Here is a 16,233-nt window from a genome sequence, read left to right on the forward strand (position 1 = left end):
AGAAAAAAGATGATTATTAATGAAATAGAAACGGAACTCCCCAAAAGATGCTCACAATCTCACAAGCTGAGCTTGTTGAATGGCTTCTACAAGGTAAAGGAGGTCTTACAACTACTGTATCTGGTGCAAGCATGGTCCCACAACTGGATTTTGGAAGGGACACATTGCCCAAAGGGTAAGAAGCTAAGGATTTCTAGCTAAAGAGGATATGAGTAGGTACAGAATATTGAGTTAGACCTCCATCATTGCTAAAAAAGGATGGAAATTTGTACTCAATAGAATTTTGTAGAATCAAGTTTGTAAACATAGAGGAGTACTATAAGAATTTGTTTCAACTACAGTTGGAAATCAAAATCTGGTTTGTCGTCTAAATAAGGCCACTTGGGTTGAAGCAAGGACCCCAAGGAAAAATCAGGATTGAAGAGAGCTTCTCCTAATCATTCACTAAAATTATCAAGAAATCAAAATCAGGCATCATGCTATTCAAAGCCGTTTACATAGATGTATAGTTGTCACTGATGATGATGAAGTAGTAAAAAATCTCAAGGAACATATGATACATTGTTTAAAAAACTTCTTCAAGCCAATCATTGAGCCTCCCGTCAATACAAACTCACTATGTCACAATGATTCACCAGAGACTCAGTTTCACCAAGTATTTAAAGAATGTATTCAGACAAAACTCGCACAGGGTAAACCAAGCCAACATAGTCGAGTCAATAGTTGATGCAATGAGTTTATATCAACTCTACACACACCCCTTTATGTTTTAATCAACTTTCTAGTTCTCACTAGCTATGGGATTTCTGATTCCAGGATAAATTGCTGAGTTTATATGAATGTCTCAATGAAATCACAGTACTTCTAAAATAAAATAAAAAAAATAGAATTACATGTAAATCAAGAATTATCAGAAAAGCATGACCGCGAAAGGAAAATGAAACTGAAGATAAGTGACTGATAATTGACCTGTCAGCAATTGCCAAGACTATCCCTGCATCTGTTTTTGGAAGAATATCTCCAGAAAACCTAGGAAGTATGATTTCATATAAGGCCTCTGCAATCTGCAATGACAAAATTTCTATGATATCCATGTGAGTAATACATGGCAAACACTTACGAGCTGCAAGAAATGAGGCCACGCCAGATGAAAAGAAAAGGGAAAAGGTCACCCTAAATTCACCAAAATGGAATATACAATAACTTGCTCAGCAAAGATTTTTTTTTTTTTCTACATAGGTCATAGACCACGCAATCAATATAAGACATGCATGAAACTGATCCAAAGAGAGTTAACTTCTTTGAAGAACATAAAACTTTACCATTCAAAAAAAAAGGAACATAAAACTTCAAATCCCTTCATTTGCAAGAGTTTATACAATTTATTTGAAAGAGTACTTAATCTTAAGAGTACTAAATTCTCTGAAAAAGAATAAATAAAAAACGGACCCTAAATTAAGAGCTGAAGACTAAATGGGTTTCCAAATTCAGCTTAGAGTTATGACAACCTTGTTTAAAATGCCATTGGGGAACTATGTTAATGTATATTTCAATTGGTAATGTACGGATGTACCTACGTACCACGTGCCGGTATGGTAGAACAACTGGTGACACATGCAGGAGTATATTCTAATGTGCCTGCATAATATCAGTCTTCTACTGACCTAGGTGATAGATATTTTAAATTTTTTCAAAGAAAAACTTCCATAATGTAAGATCCTCAAAGGTCAATCAAACCCATGATTGGAAAGATTCAAGAGAAAACCACAACTAAGGAAAAGGAAGAGAAAGAGCTTCCGCTGAACGAAGGTAAAGACGATGGCAATGGAGACAACAGTAAGAATATTGTGGTTGTTGGGCGTGGTAAAGCAATGAAAGCAATTTATTTGGGTAGCATTGACACTCCGCCCAATGGGAAGGAACAGATTAACTGTAGATACAACATTGCAATCACATTGTAATTCAAACCACACATGATAATTATATGCCCATCCTTGCTGAGATCCACCCACAAAAATAGATAGTTTTTTATTATGTAGTGAGTTTTACTTTCTACAATGCAAGTGCCTGACATTCTTATTTGGACGTGTGGATTTTTTTTCTGATTATTTTGTAAGGTGTAATATACAAGGTATGACGTTTCTGCAAGTATGCAACCTTGTTTAACTGAGAGTTGGTTCAAGAGATTTCCTATCTAAACTTATGACATGACATGACATGACATGACACAGACAAAATGTATTCTTAGAACAAACATCATAACTTGTGATATCTACGTAGCTTCTGTTGCACTAATCTTCTAGTAACTTAATCTTTTTTTCCTAGAATTTCCTAACAAATTTTATGGAAATAATCGACAAAATGAAGTAATCTCATTTTAATTTTGAATTTTAATTTTGAATTTTAATCCTTTCTTCTAGGTCTCTACACCCATTCGAATAATCGTCTTCATAGGAGCATAAAGCATATTAGTTCATTCCGAAAAGGCAAACAAGTGTTACATTTGTTTTCTTGTGTTTAATTTAAAAAACAGCTGGTCAACTTCTTAACGACAACAACTAGAGTTGAATGAATAGACAAACATATTAAATCCACAGAATTATCAATCAACATACCTGCTCTGAATAACCATCTCTCAGAGCATAGTGGCGTGCCATTATCCCGGAAAGGGAAGTGAACTCTGTGACAACACAAGTTGCCAGATCTGACATAGCCAATGCCGCAGCCTCTTGAACAATTGGGAGCACATCTTTGTTGATGCCCATACCCAAGCTTAGTTTACTGACAATCTTTTGTATTCGCGTCATCTTGTCCAGCAATGTTCCTAGCTTTTCCTGGTATCACACTATCGTTGTCAAGTCAAAAGATCGACCAGACACAAACCATATCTGTTTGGAGATCTATATGAAACAATCTGACTTACATGAAAAAGAATCCCTTTCAGTTGGCTTCGAAATTCAGAAAATTGTTTCTGCGTGTCCATGTTATAGAAAAACTTGGCATCCTCATACCGTGCTCTGCACAAAAACATCATTTTCTTATCCATAAAACCGGCTAAAAAGACACTGTTAAAGATGGCCTGGTAACAGTACACAAGGGACAGATATAGAAGAACCATCCCGCTCTACTCTAAGGCCCCATTTGGATTGCAAGAAAAATCTTTCTGACAGAATTTTTTTCTTTCCACAATTTAGAGGAAATTGATATGATTATAGTTGAATTAGTGGTATGTTATCATAACTTGAAGGACCGTCTAAGTAAAAAGCTGAATGGGGTTGGTTCAAGTTATCTTTTTTCGTGTGTAAAAAACTAAGAAATTTTAGAAAGATTTTTCCTATCCAAACTTTTCCACAAAATTCTTGCAACTCAAACAGGGCCTAAGATAAAACCAAGAGTACAAGTGAAATGGCCCTTCCAGTTTGAATCATAACTTCAAAGTCAAGGTACCGATGGCTTTCCTTTATATTCATATCTCAGAGATCCATAAATTTTCTCTAAAAGAAAAGAAACAAGAAAAATACAGGCCAACACTTTAGTGCCACGTGCAACAAGAACAGGTCAGCGGGATGCATGTCTAACCTGAGTACAGCTTCATTCCCTTTCTGTACAACTACCTTGTTAATTTCACCATTTGCAACCTATAAAAAAATGCTAACTTTAGTACTTTTGGAGAGGCACGGACTGGCTAAAGGATAATATTAGCATCCTACTTAAATGTATCAGTCAAGTTTCACAATGTCTAAACATCCAAAATGGTTCTCACAGCAATAAAGAATGGCAATAGCTTCCCACTGCATTTATCGGTCATCGGGAAATATTTCTGGTGCTTGTGCATAACCTGCAGAATTAGTTGACAGTAGTTAATAGACTTATAGAATCACATGCTCCTAAAAGTTCATCTAGAAGCTACTCCGAACCACTGGAAGAATTGTAAGATCTAAACTAAAGCCCAAGGATCAGAGCATCTAATGCCAATAACCCATTAGGAAAGTCAACTACATTGGGCTATTGCCCAATAGGAAAAGCTACTCTAATACCTTCAAGGATGTGGGGAATATGGTGGGTAGAACCCTAGAACCCTCGTACACAACTTCGTGTGTCAGTTTTGGTGTTGGTTTCGGCCACCACCGAAGGTTTCGGTGGAAATTTTAGCCGAAATCATGTAAAATTTGGTAAAAATTTTCAGTATTTTTTAAAATTTCAAAGGAAATTTTAAAAATTTTGGTGAAAAATAGACAATATTCACCATAAAGTCATGAGCTATGTCACAAATGTCATTCTCGGGAATTTCTCGGCAAGGAAAATCTGGGATACATTAATTTTTATTATTTTTTTCGAGTTTATATTGGGAAATAAACTGTAAAACTAAAATTATTTAAAAATATTAAATTTAAGAAAAAAATACAAAATAAAAATATCGTAAAAAATATCGGGATAATATCGTGATATTATCGGGATATTTTATGATAAAAACGAAAATATCGCTATATTTATAAAATCTCGGGATTAGTTCGGGATTTTGTCGTTTTATCAAAATCTCGAGATAAAAACGCTATATTTTGAAAATATCGGAGATATTTGTGACATAGGTCATGAGAGGGTCACTATATGGTACTCTGTAACCTCAAGACTTTGAAATGGGTGATGTACTGAAGTGAACAAGTAATCACTTTCATTCAAAGTGCTTCGCCTATACCCATGCAATTCTCGAATACCACATAGTGGATTAACAGGTATTCAGAAAAATTGCTATGGGAGAGTACTAACACATCCGGAGTGTGAATTTAAAATACTTCTGCAATTAAAAAAAATGTAAAAAATCCATTTGGAGTGTCGTTGGCAGGATTTATTTGATAAAAGACAAACTATACAAACTTCATGAAGTACAAAAAGACATTTCATAAGCTACTTAACAAGATACTGTCAAACTCAACTAATGAAATAACTCAATCCTGTATGTGAACCTAGTGAGCAATCACTATTCAAATAGCAGGACTTCTAAAATATACTATGCAACTAGGTTATTTTAAATTGCTTTTCTTTCGGCAATAACAATACCTTATGAAGGTCAATGACAACCCATCCCTAGAAATCCCCTTTTCAGAATAAAATCTGCCTATAATGGGATGTGTGGCATAGAAAGTGCAAACTGCAAAGGGCCTGCATAGTCTTTACATTTTCCCAAAGATTTAATGATGCTATAAATAACAAATTTCGGGATTGTTCTGCTCGCTGAATATAGAAGAATTCCGTGGTTAATACGCTTAGATTTTTTGTTTTGTAACTATTATCATGACTATAGTGTTCTTGTGTTCTCTTTATTAGGATGAGTCTCACACACTTTTGTAACTATTACCATGACTATAGTGTTCTCTCTCTCTCTCCTCTCTCTCTCTCTCTCTCTCTCTCTCTCTCTCTCTCTCTCTCTCTCTCTCACACACACACACACACACACACAATCATGCATGTCACTCTACTGCATGATGTTTTGTAAGTTAATGTGAGACAGCAATAAGTGGAACACTCTATCCTAGGTGCAGATTGAAATTTGTAATCTTATCTAAAGAAAAATAAAAATATATACAAGGGTCTCGAGAAAACATTCATCTTTCCATTCAGTAGGTTAGGGGATTCCACACATCCACACATACAGCTAAATGAGTATAACTATTGAATAAGAATTGCCGGTGCAGAGGAACTTGCGTAGGTACCCTGGTTCAAATATCAAAAGTATCCTCAAACAATATAATAGCTTACCATGATTAATAATTCTTGAGGAAGATCTAAGAAGGATTCATCAAACTCGCCAAGTATTGGAACCGGTGCCTCAACAAGATTCACAACCTACATATTAAGGATTTATAAATTTTACAATCCTGTTTATCAGATAACAGAATTCACCATTAAAGGAAAGTTAATCATTACCTCCTCTAGTACGCTATTCTGCACAATAAGAGACCCATCAACACTTCCTGCTAAAGATTTGGATTTCTGTAAAATCATATTCCTCCGCTCCTGTGGTTGAAAAGCTTTTTACAAAAATTAGACACATTTATGCAACTTGCAAATCTAGTATATTCATGCATATTTTGGATTTAAATTATGAAACAACTTAGAGCATACAACGGATTAAAGAAGTAGTTAAAATTAATCAAACTAATATAAGAAAATAAAGTAATGAACATAAAAAGAAGGAACCTTGTTCAAGTTTAACAAACTTGTTGACCAAGTCAAGTAGAGGAATCAACAAGGCATAGCATGTAAACCATCCACATGTTACTTTAGTTTATTCATTTGATAAGTAAATATAATGGTCATTTTTACTAATGAAATTAATTCTGCAGTTCATTGCAATTAATGAAATAAAGTTGTATTTCTAACATACCTCGATTTCAATTGAAATTCCTGTTTTTTTCATAAGATCCAAATAAGACTCTGCACTTTCTACCTGTGCATTTTCAGTAAGCCACTCAGTGATCATCCTCTGATGTACTAACATGAAAAGGATGATTTGAGATGGTAAACACGAAAAAAGCAGATCAAAATACTCAAGTTGATGAGTAGAGCTAGCAGAATACGACCATGATTTTCAATTTCGGTTGAAACATTTCATTTCGGCTGCTAACAAAACGAAATCTACTTGGATTCGAAAAAATACAAGATTTAGCCAGAGTTGCTACAAAAACGAAATCTACTTGGAAGAAGCTATTGGCGTGTAAGAGGAATCTACTATTCAACACAAAAACAGGAAAAACTACTAAGATGGAAGACTAGAAAAAAAAAAAAGGTAATGTTCAAATCAAATACCTGGAGAATAGCTGAAGGAGAGTTTCGAAGGCCGCAAGTTCTCTTCCCACTAAGAAATATAAGTAACCACTTATAAGTATACAATATCTTAAAATTTCAAAGAAATTATAACGTAACCAAGTACGCATCAATACATTCTTACATAAGTATGAAAAAATTCAAATATAAAATATAAATGACGAACATGAAACAATTAAGACAAATTGTAAATCATCAGAGCAAACAAAAGAAATGATCTTTCATATTACAAATATATTTGACTTTTGTTGAATAGACCTTTTTTGTGCCACATCCTATATGTAAGTGTGCAACACGATATTATGATGCTGTTTGATGAGTTCGATCATTGATGTTATTAATTTCCACCAGCAATTTAAAATGCGTTTAAGGTGAGGCGAGACATAAGCACAACCATGAGGATTGAGGTATTGTCCTCTAAGGCATACACCTAATACCCTTGAGGCATAAGCCTCACAGTGACGGTAAAATTTTGACATTAAAAAATCATCTTTATCTTTTTCCAACTTTAACCTATTATAATGTTTAAGTTAAGGCTGGAACAAAGGTCAATAAGCACTCAAAGCCATTAAAAAAAATGTTTAAGTTAAGGCAAGAGTGCAGAAATTTACATTCCAAACCAAATCACTTCCAAAAGAGATTTCTAGAGGATTCATAATTTTAGAGGTGCGGTTTTGGAGAATGACAATTTTCATAATTAATCTGCAAACATTAACCAAATATAAATACAACATTTCTGAGTGATTCTTTCATCCATACGTATTGTTGGAATGGGACATTTATGGAAAATAACCACTCATTTTCAATAACTACTACATTGGCTGGTCCTGGATTAACCTAGAACTCGCATAAAATTTAATTTGGGAGTTTTTGTGACTCCCAATTTCAAAGCAGGTCCCCAGCTGTGTCTCGGTAGACTCCAAAGCCCTTTAGGATCCATCCATAGAAGAACTCGAAAGAAACCTTTCCACGTAGCAAAAAAGGTATGCTCCCGCTTAGTCGCAGATATGCTTTCATTAAGTTGTCTTTGGCTTATTTATTAATCTACTACTTGTCGCCTTTTTCATTGACCTAGTATTTATCCCCTTATTCTTCTTCTCTTTCTGGTTCTATTGATCTCAATTTGTTACTGTCGGAGATCTGGATTGTGTGAGTTGACAGATCTTGTTGATTATCATCCAGAATCCACATCTCTTCAATTTGCCAGTATCACAAAACAATGGGTACAGATATCAGTACCTAATCTCCAAATATAGAGTTATCTATGGTGTATACATACAATTAACCATCCAGTATATATGCTGTATACATACAATAATTCATCCAGTATCATATTTTTTTTATGGGCATTCAATAACATATTGTAGCATATAACAAAATATAATAGGAAGTTTCAACTAGATTCAGAAGAGCAAACATAATGTGACAGGCAACTCATGAGTCACGACAGAAAAGCCAATCTAACATAACGAAATCCGAGATAGAGTCTGTTTCTGAAACATTGTTTTTAAACAAGGATCAATGGTGTTTTCCAAACTGTACTTAGATCTCTTTTATTCATGATGCTTAGAATTTCCAGATAGTTTCACCAGGTTTTCGACCTAGTTTTCTAACCTCTCAACCATTCCAAGTCAGTAGAGCAATTTTGTAAACATTCCCCAAACATTGTCTCAATCATTTCCAGTCCTGTGTCTCTATTGTTTCTCATAAGCCCTGAACATGTTCACAAAGTTCAGGGAACAATGCTTGTTCAAATAGTTTCTGTTTGGGAAAGCATTCTCCATGCATTGCCCAATTGCTAGGTAACATCACTGCATCAATTCTCCAACATAGTTTTACAAAAATGCCATTGGAAAGCGAAAAGGATTCCCAAAACACAATGATCTAACTGGCACATATCAAGCTGACTTGACTTCACATTTGGAAGTTGATACAGGGTTCCAGAATAAGCATAACATAATTACCTCAAAATCCCAGCAAACATAAAAGGTACAACTGCATCTCCATGGAGGGCCAAAATCCAGCGAATAGGCCTGCTAAACATGAACTGGAAGCAAAATAAAAGCAATGAACAATTGAATCCATCAAAATAATGAGCCAGTACATATTTTCAATAAAAGCGCATGGAGCAAGCAAAGTACTTGAAAACTTAAAAATCAAAAAGTCTCGTCCAATAAAACTAGAATGAGTATGAAGTTGGTCAATTTTTCTTCTGCGTTTTTGCAAATATCTCGATCGTAAGGACACATCTATTGCAAGTAGTTTGAAATCGTTCCACAGAACTTTCTATAACATATGGAATCCAAAAACAAGGTCTTGTAACCTCGCCACACATCTCATTGTAAGAAACCACATATGAAATGTTTCAACCGATCAAATTATCTCGTCCTAAATAGGCACATCATGTGATCAATTAACATTGCATAAAAACATTCTGTGCTCCTTTTTCCTTTTTAAGCATAACAAGCCTATCTTACACATAGGTGTCCCACAATCAGCATCGATAAAACCCAATGAGTGTCAACAGTGAGATCATGTCAACAAGTTTCAATAATTAGCCACTTGTTACAGAGCAACAACATAGCAATAATGAAATATATCATCCAAAGAAGCCTAATAACAAACAAACCTAGGCCACTGTTGGATAATCCCAAGACAATAGGCATGTTTAACCAAGAGTTAGAAAAAAAACCCATGAAAACAAATCAAATTTCCAAGAGAAATACTAGATAAGAAGCAAAAAGTACACATAAATATATGCACATCGATAAGAACTAAATACTATATATACCTGGGAGTTCCAACGCATCGACTTTGGAAATGATATTTTAGCAACAATACCAGGCAAATCTTCAGCTAAAACCTAGACCCATATAATGAAATAACAATTGAAATTAGATTCTGTGTTTGACCCATCTTTCCAGGCATAAACAAGAAAAAAATAAATAAGAGACAACTCAAAGATCCACTGCTAGAATAGAAACCAATAACAAAAGAAGTTTCATAAGGTACCCTTGATTTTCACAAGAAATCAACGGAGAAGCGGATAAGTTAGCTAGGAGAGGAGTTTCATTGGAGTCTGTGGAGCAATATGATTTTCTTCCTCCTTGACTTTTGTATTGTGCTTTCTTTGTTTGTGTGTATACAGCTATTTGCTTATATCCTTGTATTTCTTGACCATCTCGGCCCTTCTAATGAAATTTTTTACTTTTCAAAAAAACAAGGTACCCTTGATTCTCTAATATAATGTGAACAAGCTATTTGGGGGAAGGTATGACCGAAAGATCTCCAAAAACTCAATTAGATCACTCAATGATTTGGCTTAATAAAGACGAGATGAGTTTTGAGGTCTGTGACTAGTCTTACAAGAAAAAGTAAAATGAGGAATCTTTTGTGCAGAAATGGGTTGTATTCGAGTATATCAACACTCCAAGAACCAATCCTACCCTATTTCTAACCCCAAATCTCTAGGTTCAATGATATACATGGACTTAGGCTTTATTTGAAGAAAAATAAAAAGATCTCAACCGACATTACTGAAAAAGTTCCCAAAGCATTTTCCTAACCATTTCAGTGCATTGCCTTTAAGCTTCATTTACCATCTCCACAACTTTGCGAGTTTCCACATATCACTTTTTATTTCTTTCAACAAGTAAGTTTGTGCTTCTATCACAAACAGTGCCCACGATTCATTGTCTTCATAAAGGAAAAAAATGAAAAATAAAAATAAAAGAACGCAAACTACTCTAGAGAGATCTTTAAAAAGAATCCAGTATAAATAATTAAAAATAATAAAAAGAGTCTTGTAAGAAACCTCTAAAGAGAGTCGTGATGATGCCTTGGTACGAACATAAACATACTCGGTCTTCCCTGGGACAAAAGTACACCCCGTGAGTAAATAAATTCTCAAAGGAATATTTTAAATAAATAAAACTATAGGCCAACTTATACTTGTCAAATCTACATTTAAAAACCAATTAACAAGATATTGGCATTTTTGAAGTTATAATTCCAAATGATATTAATCAAATAAAATATTAAAAGAATCACAAAAAAGACAAGGAATAGTTCCACAATGAATTTTCAACTAACATAGCACATAGCTACATTGTTGCAGATAAGAGCTCATAAGACTTCGGGTTGGGTCAACAAAGTCTCTATTTGATATGCATTAGCCGTCCCATCCTTCGACCAAAAATCCATTCAGGAGCTTAACTTGTCAGTTTTGTGTCTCTAGTGCCATCACTTGCAAGAAATTAGAGTGCTCAAAGCAAACATGAACTGTGAAAACATCAGCATGGGACAACATCATAAATTTCAATCCAATCATTTTGGCAATTGATATTAAATTAATAATTAAACAGGACAATCAATGGCATTCAAATTCCATAGGTAGTAGATCTCTACAACTTACTAAAACATACAACCTACTGAGGATATTTTTATCAAACAAACAAGTTGGAACATAAAGACAATTATATTCCAACCTGGTCCCAACCATAAACAATGTTGACAGGGGAGTAGGGACACGTAAGCAGTGCTTTTAGGACTCTTCAAACACCTTACGAGAAATAAAAGTTGACGAGTATTGTATCAAGGTCGAAACGTAAAAGAACTTATAGAAATGCCACAACCAAAACTAGGTCCATATATTTTTACTGCTCTAAAAGTTGTTTAAAACTCTAAATTTTTTTTTGCCGAAACTCATTTGTATAGGCTTCTTCGATTCTTTCAGCTTTTTTTCTTCTTCCTCTTTTGTTTTTCATTTCTCTATTTTTTTCATCTTTGTCTTCTTCATCTTCTTATTCTTCTCTTGACAAATCCCAATCGTTGTTTCGCTCTATGAAGACTTTAGCCACCAAACTTCATAAAACAAATCCTAAGAGCAGAAAGAAGAAGAAGAAAAACAGAAAAAACTGGCAACAACACTTGCAAAAGGAGAAAGAAGAACAAGAAAAAGAAAAAGAACAAAAAGAAATGGAAACCAAAAGTAAATCTTTCTTCTGGGGCACTACTCCAAAAATCCTAGCAGGGGAGTTCAACTCAGGTCGATTTTTGGGAATTTTGGCTAAGGATTTCCCATAAAATTTGGTTGGGTTCGGGTTGAATCCAAATCACTTGTTAGCAAAATGTTAACCCAATACCAGCAGGGGAGCATTGCCCATGGCACCTAGGGGTGCAACTGCGGTAGATTTTTTGGAATTTTGGATAAGCTTTTCCCATAAAATTTGGTTCAGTTCGGGGGTTGATTTCAATTTAATTTTTAGCAAAAGCTCAACCCAGCCCGACCCAAATTGCACCCCGCGCGAGCTGACCGTACAGCTCGACCTACGTATACATAGCAAACATTAGTCCGTTCGGGTGAAGAATTATGGCTAGAATACAAGACGTCCGGCGCAACAATCCTAAAAAAAAGAAGAACACCTTCTTCACAAGGATGAAAAAGAGGAAATGAAAAAAAAAAAAAAAGGGGGAGGGGGGGGGGGGAGGGGGTGGATGAGAACATAAAGGTAATATATAAAAAAACTAGAAGGAAATAAAATAGAAAAAAACGGAGAAAATGAAATCAAAAGAGAAAGAAGAAGCACGTGCAAGAGAGAGAGAGAGACAGAGACAGAACTGTAAAAAAATCCTGAATAAAAAAACATTCACCGAAAACAAAGTAGACACTGGGTTAAGTTTGACTCGTCGGAAGGCAACAGGATTACATCTATGACTTAAAATAATTGTAATGATGACTGAAGGTGCATAAATTAGAATTCCATTATGAATATGCTGACAGATCTTGCATGAAGCAGTAAATATTTAAAATTTACTCAGCATATGAGCTTATTAATACTAACCATCAGATTTTCTATACAGCATGTCCAGTGGTACACAATATTTACGGCAGAAACCCTCAGCAGCCTGGCACATTATAAATACATGTTGTAAGGCAATCACAATAAATGAAATCCCATACAAATGGACAAATGAACCAAAAACATCATTCATCAGATAAAAGTCCATTCTACTTTCTATTTTGAAAGTAAGCTTTTCTAGAGACATCAAAACTCATGCGATTCATCCTTAATAAAATAATCAATGGCAGCTTTCTTAAAATAAAAGGTCATTTTACTTTCTGATCTGAAAACACAACATAAATGTCTAACATCATGACAACTAAAGGGCTATCTAATTCAAAGAACCCACACCCAATACGGGAAAGAAAATGAAAAACAACAAAAAAACAAAAATAATAACTAATAAGAAACAAAAACATGAAAAAACATTAGCATATATATAACCCATGCTTCTAGTTTGTAAATTGTCATCTTCCTAATAGAACTGAAAAGACATCTTGCTAAAATCCATTAGAGGAAATAATTCATTAATCATGAAAAGTTGCAAGCGGAAAGCATAGGACCTTAGTGGGATTTCCTAGATGGTCAAATGCCTTCGCCACTGGAGGTCCTCGAATCTCAACCTCATTCTCAACTTGTTTAGAATTAAGCCTGTCAACTCGAACCTGCAAAGGCAACAAAAGTCGCCGTAGGCATTATTATTAGTATTACACAAAGGAAAAAACCACATCTTGGGAAGAAGAAATATGAAAAAAAGAAAAGAAGAGAAAATTTCTGCCTATATTACGTTGCAACTAAAAAGAGTTTATCATTAAAAAAAATAGATTGCAACTAAAACTGATATAGATTGGCACACAGGCGACTAAAACTGATATAGACTAGTACACGAGCTTACATAGACATACCATCTAAAAGCAGTTTTCATTGGAACCCACATTTACATTTAATGTAACATTGTTGATAGAAAGCAATGTAACCACAAAGTTAGAGAAAAAAAAATGTAATATAGCAAATTTAAGTATCTAATCAACATTTTCACAGAATGAAATCCATAGACAAGTTAAATACTGTATCAAGGTTCATTGCTTTGCACCACCAACCAATCAGCCATTACATAGCGCTATGAACATTGTCAGGATTCCCTAGAAATAGAGAAGTATCTATTCAACCCATCAAGCTCATATGATGATACAAGAGAATCTTCTGACCTAAACCAAAGTTTTCAATTCCACCTCAAGTTTTCTTGTTAGAGTGTAAAGAAAGAGAACACTGTGCTCGGAAGAGCAAAGCTCCCCCCCCCCCCCCCCCAAAACCCCACGCGCGCACACACACACACGCACGCAGAGTTATGGAGTTAGGGCTAGAAAGGAGGGAGGGAGGAAGAAGAACTGGAGAGAGTTTGTGAGGGTTAAAGTGAAACCCCACGACACCCATGAGCACTTTATATAAAAATTCATTTAAAGAAAATTACAAAAGATGGCATTACGACACATTATTATGGGCCCCATCCTAACTACTGACTAATAACTTAAAGAAAGCACATAGAGAAGAAACATAAAATTTGATTAGCTTCCAATCCGAAAGGACTAGGTCAAGTACTGCAGCACACACTGAGAGAAAGAGAGAGGAACAAAAAAGAAAGGGAAAAAAAAAGAGAGAAGGAAAATAAACTGAAGAAGAGAACGAATTGAATAAAAAAAGAATAACGCACGTTACGAAAGAGAAATAAGAAGATGAAAAAGAAAACCATCACGTCATGGAAAAAGAAGAAAAAGAAGTGGAGGAAGAAGGGAAAAAGAAACGATAAAGTATCATGCGCAGAAAGAGGAAGAAAAAAACAGAAGACTTAGGGAATACGAAGATAAAGAAAAATGGGAGAAGGCATCACAAAGGATATAAAGAAGAAAATAAAAGAGAAGGATCGTAAGCACGCTTGTCGATTTTCCTCATTGGAGTTCGTTGGGGAAGACAAGTGTTTGCGGAGAAGAAAGACCTTGGTGACATGTCGTTACCACCACAAGAAACCTCACTCAATCAAGTTGCATTTAAAACAAAATAAGAAAAAATGTTGGCTAGATCGATTATCTGTGACTCGGCAAGCCATCGAGTCATTAAAAACTCGGACAAAATCAGCTGAGTTGAAGGCTTTATTTATATAAAACCAAGTTTTCTCATATTTTGACTCAGTTTTATATAAAAACAAGTTGAATCGAGTGAGTCATGAGCTGAATCAGCGAGTTTTCCAACCTTGAGTTTTACTAGATCAATCATCCATCGGTATCGACATATAATCCAACAAGAATCCACATAATCCACATTGGAAGGTCTTTTAACGAGAAACGCTTAAAGGCATCTAACTTTTCAAGCCTGCATAACCAGGTTGACAAACTATTGACCCAAATCAATTGTTGCCTTTGCTTAGGTTGAAAATATTTTAGTCAGGAGTAAATGCTTTGATCTACCCACATAAAACGACACATTTGCGTGGTAATTGTGAAAAATAAATTCTACAGTGTTAAGAATAAATTGTTCATTAAAAGATTCATAACTCCCTAATCTAGTGACTAAGAATAAATTGTTTATTAAAAAAACATAATCCCCTTATCTGGTGACTACTTCCTAGGAGCTCAGCCTCCAGGCATTACAGACCAAGCCCGGTAAAAGTTACCATTGCACAGTAATCTGTTACCTTATTATAGTTGTTACAGAACATCTAAAAACACTAAGGCCCTGTTTGTTTTAGATTATGACAACCGATTGTGGAGTCCCTAACCAATTATTGGACCGAAACTTGAACTAAAATCCAATAATCGGTTGGGGACTCCACAACCGGTTGTCATAATCTAAAACAAGTAGTCCCTAAATGATGTAATGATGCATTGGAGAAATACCACAAGCCGGCGTGGTGTACCGTATGCCAACACCTTCCCATGGCTGAGTCTTCGCTTTTCTAGTAACTGCATGATTGAACTTTTAAGCTGCGACAAACAACAACTTAGTGTCATCACTACATCAGTCAAAGATAATTATTCATTTTGAAGATGTGAAAAGTTAAGGAGTGAACGCCACGATGCAAAGTCAATTTCAGAGCAGCTCGATGAACCAAAAGTCTAGTTTTCCGACTAGACCAACTAGCTGATTTACTCAAAATCTACTACTTCTACCATATAATAAATTGGGGAAGAATCATGTAAGAGTACAGATTTACAAACATACTTGCTGGCTGGCATCAATTACATCTTGAGGTGGCATCTCTTCTGTTCCAACTTCAAGAACAAATTCCCTAGGATCCTCTGTTACCTGGCCACATAAGTTAACGCAAGTCAGTTCTAAACTGCTCAGAGTTGATATCGATGTCTTAGAAAACTTTAAAGGAATTCAACACCGAGGGCTTATGGAGGAGCCCATGATTGGCCAATGGGTCGCATGATGAGTCCATGGATTTTGCATATTTGAAACTGCTTTAATTTACGTGTTTCTATTATTGTTATTAGAAACCTAGTTTCATGTGTTATTATATTTACTTTTCTGTTTCGTAGTGTTTGTAAGTGCTGCTATTATAGAA

General features: G+C 35.1%; 1 protein-coding gene across 2 annotated transcripts in view; it reads right to left on the reverse strand.

The window, feature by feature from the left end:
* Positions 1 to 16,233, reverse strand: part of EDD1 (glycine-tRNA ligase) — a 53,586-nt gene that overhangs the window by 14,178 nt on the left and 23,175 nt on the right. Inside the window, exons 13-28 of one of the 2 annotated variants that reach the window (XM_077388849.1) lie at positions 15,885 to 15,968; positions 15,560 to 15,646; positions 13,232 to 13,333; positions 12,669 to 12,732; positions 10,640 to 10,695; positions 9,617 to 9,688; positions 8,790 to 8,872; positions 6,808 to 6,856; positions 6,386 to 6,448; positions 5,926 to 6,015; positions 5,758 to 5,844; positions 3,764 to 3,838; positions 3,580 to 3,638; positions 2,924 to 3,017; positions 2,616 to 2,834; positions 970 to 1,064 (exon numbers count right to left, since the gene is read on the reverse strand). In XM_077388849.1, coding sequence (XP_077244964.1) covers positions 970 to 1,064; positions 2,616 to 2,834; positions 2,924 to 3,017; positions 3,580 to 3,638; positions 3,764 to 3,838; positions 5,758 to 5,844; positions 5,926 to 6,015; positions 6,386 to 6,448; positions 6,808 to 6,856; positions 8,790 to 8,872; positions 9,617 to 9,688; positions 10,640 to 10,695; positions 12,669 to 12,732; positions 13,232 to 13,333; positions 15,560 to 15,646; positions 15,885 to 15,968 — 1,379 coding nt within the window. The remainder of the gene's footprint in view (positions 1 to 969; positions 1,065 to 2,615; positions 2,835 to 2,923; positions 3,018 to 3,579; positions 3,639 to 3,763; positions 3,839 to 5,757; positions 5,845 to 5,925; positions 6,016 to 6,385; positions 6,449 to 6,807; positions 6,857 to 8,789; positions 8,873 to 9,616; positions 9,689 to 10,639; positions 10,696 to 12,668; positions 12,733 to 13,231; positions 13,334 to 15,559; positions 15,647 to 15,884; positions 15,969 to 16,233) is intronic. The other variant, XM_077388850.1, reaches the window with a different exon arrangement.

The sequence above is a fragment of the Tasmannia lanceolata genome, unplaced genomic scaffold, assembly GCF_043159265.1.
Source record: "Tasmannia lanceolata isolate RefF3 unplaced genomic scaffold, GAP_Taslan_0.1 ptg000008l, whole genome shotgun sequence".
NCBI lineage: Eukaryota > Viridiplantae > Streptophyta > Magnoliopsida > Canellales > Winteraceae > Tasmannia > Tasmannia lanceolata.